The sequence below is a fragment of the Acyrthosiphon pisum genome, chromosome A2, assembly GCF_005508785.2.
Source record: "Acyrthosiphon pisum isolate AL4f chromosome A2, pea_aphid_22Mar2018_4r6ur, whole genome shotgun sequence".
Classification (NCBI taxonomy): Eukaryota; Metazoa; Arthropoda; class Insecta; order Hemiptera; family Aphididae; genus Acyrthosiphon; species Acyrthosiphon pisum.
In genome coordinates this window covers 97,645,535-97,648,292 of record NC_042495.1, presented here as the reverse complement: position 1 = coordinate 97,648,292, position 2,758 = coordinate 97,645,535, and the positions used below count along the sequence as shown (strand labels likewise).

The window sequence follows — 2,758 nt, the reverse complement described above, 5'->3', positions numbered from 1 at the left end:
ATTATGAATTTTAATTTGAAATCCAATCACAAATATCGACCTTCGTACCACTTTGACCAAATTGTAATAGCACTTTTGGTCACATAACTTTTAATCATAGGCGCAAGTCCATTAAAATTTCTAGGGGCTAACATTTTTAACTTCAATGTGGTTGATCCCACATAGCTAAAACTATATTTATGCTGTATATATTTTTTTTTTTTTTTGGGGGGGGGGGCTAAGCCCCCTTTGATTTGTGCATATGTTTTTTATATAAATAACTTTAATTAGGTATTAGTTATTAAGGTTTCAGTTGAATACAAATTAAAACTTATATATTTTAATCTAACTTTTATCTTATTTATTCAATAAAAGTATTTGAAATTTATAATCAGTTGAAGTGATTAATATGACTTGATTAATTATCTGATATTTATAACTCACCTTTTGTATAGCAGATCTTGAATCTCTTGGTGTTTTGTAGGAATTAATATTGGAATAATTTATTAAGTCACCTCCTGATTTCACTTTTCGAACCTTGAGACTATTTTCTTTTTCTAGATTCGAGTTTTCTTTTCGTATTGCTGATAATGTATTGGATGGTTTTAATTTATAGCCACGGCCCCAAACTTCTTTAGGGGGTGGTATACTATAACCAGGGGATAATGGCTCTATTAATTCATTTTCAGTAAATTTTAACACATCTCTACTGGGTTTGGCCAATTTTAAAATAATATTTGTTGCAGAATTATACTTATTTTCCATTACTTTATAATTGTATTGAAGTTGTTCTATAAGTCTATTTTTCTCCAATAATTGAATTTCAAGTTTTTTCAAATTGCTCTTTAAATTTATAATTTCTTCACCTTCAGTTTTAATCATTTCATCAACATATTTATTTACTTGCTGTTTTCTTGATGAAGGTTGTAAACTATATCTTGTAGCTTTACTTTTAGCTTCATTATCTTTAATATCCTTTATGTATTGTTTTACTTTACTCTCAACATGTGCATACTTTTTCTTATTTTTACCTAATGAATTCAGACAACTATTAGAGTTATGAATACCTGATTCTGTTCTGGAAGTCATGGCACTGGTTAATGTTTCTGTAGAATATATAGCTGAATCTTCTCGTATAAGAGGTTTGAAAGATTTTATTGTCGTTAAATCAGCTAATGAATATGATTTTATTGGACCTTTATAATTAATATATTTATTTGTTTTTTGTTTGGTAATGGGTATTCGAGTAGTTTCTGACTCTGATTCTGATGATGTAAACTCTACCGAACTCGTAGTTGATGTACTAAAACTAGTCAACAATGAAGGTAATGTGACATCTTCAATGAACACCGTAGGAGAGTCGAATTCCAAATCCATTGTGGAACTATATAAAAAAAAAAATTGAAAAAAATTAATTAAACAATAAAGTACATAATATAATATTTTCAACAAGCATTTACAATAATCTATACTTATATATTAATAATATAATATAAGGTATTGAGACCTATATTTAACCTTTTTTGGAAAATTTAAACTTTCACCCCGGCTCATTTTTAAAGTACACCTATACCCATCTATATCTATATGAATGGACTTAAATAAAATGTAACAAAGATTTAAAATATAGCTTAAATAAAAATGTTTAACTTAAAAATCAATAGGTACCCAACCTTATAAAAAATGTTAAACATTAATACCTTAAGTTAGGTTACCTGCCCACTTAAAATAACCAGTAGGCACTAAGTAGATCTTCCTATGGGAAATTAAAAACTTGAACCAAATTAAAAATGTTTAGTGCTTAGCCTTATTGATTCACAGAATCTAAAAACAAAAACATTTTTAACCAAAAATCATAATCTCTGGGTCACTTAATAGCAGTAAGCAATTCACTTTAGAATAGCACCAAGCTACCACTCTAAAGTTATATAGAAACGAGATCGGAGTTACAACTACTACCAAATAACCACAGGTATTCAAGACTTTCAAGGAAGAAATTTGAGTTTAAGAGCGTTGAAGAAGTTACATGTGCAATATACAAGCGATACGTATCGGACTCAGATTTCAATACTAGCCGGTACGTAACTATTCCATATCGATACGTATCAAATTTTTCTTCTTGAAAATCTTCATTCTGTCTTGATACTACTTATAACATATTTTCTATATATAGTTTAGAATTTTAGATCTCAATTGATAGTAAAAATATAAATATGTACTACAAGGCAGTGCCAAGTGTTTATTACCTAATTGGTATTAAACAAAATACCTCAACAATTTATATACAGTTTATATTAATAAACTGTACAACTGACTAACAGCAGTTATTTTCATTATTAGGTACTAAATTGAAAGATAGCATGTTTATTATATGACGTGACGTCTTATTTAATTGTGTATTATATTATTATTAACAGTAGCCAAAAGTTAAAACTAAATTTGTTCAAAGACCCTGAAACAATTTTATCCCATTGTAGTAATTGTAAAAATAAAACGTTAATAGTAAACAACATGATTATCTAGACATTTAATCATTGTTTTATTTTTTTAATGTATTTACTCCATGTACGTATTTAGTATTTACCTATAAAAATTATATATTTTTCAAAAAGTTATCCCCCTGTCTACCCCCATCCATATTTAAAATGATTAATTAGCATAAAATGGAACTTAACAAGTACACTAAGCCAGTGGCGGCGCGAACTTTTTTGACAGTGAGACAAGAAAATGTTAGTTGCAGCACACACGACCCACCTATTTAATTTGCACAGAGCTGTGG

The 2,758-nt window shown here is 28.2% G+C and overlaps 1 protein-coding gene across 2 annotated transcripts in view; it reads right to left on the bottom strand.

Moving 5' to 3' along the window:
- Positions 1 to 321: 321 nt before the first annotated feature.
- LOC115034022 overlaps positions 322 to 2,758 on the bottom strand; it is a 79,392-nt gene continuing 76,955 nt past the window's right edge. For both annotated transcript variants that reach the window (XM_029489111.1, XM_029489112.1), the window contains exon 2: positions 322 to 1,363. In XM_029489111.1, the coding sequence (XP_029344971.1) occupies positions 337 to 1,356 (1,020 nt within the window). In that variant the 5' untranslated portion in view covers positions 1,357 to 1,363 and the 3' untranslated portion in view covers positions 322 to 336. The remainder of the gene's footprint in view (positions 1,364 to 2,758) is intronic.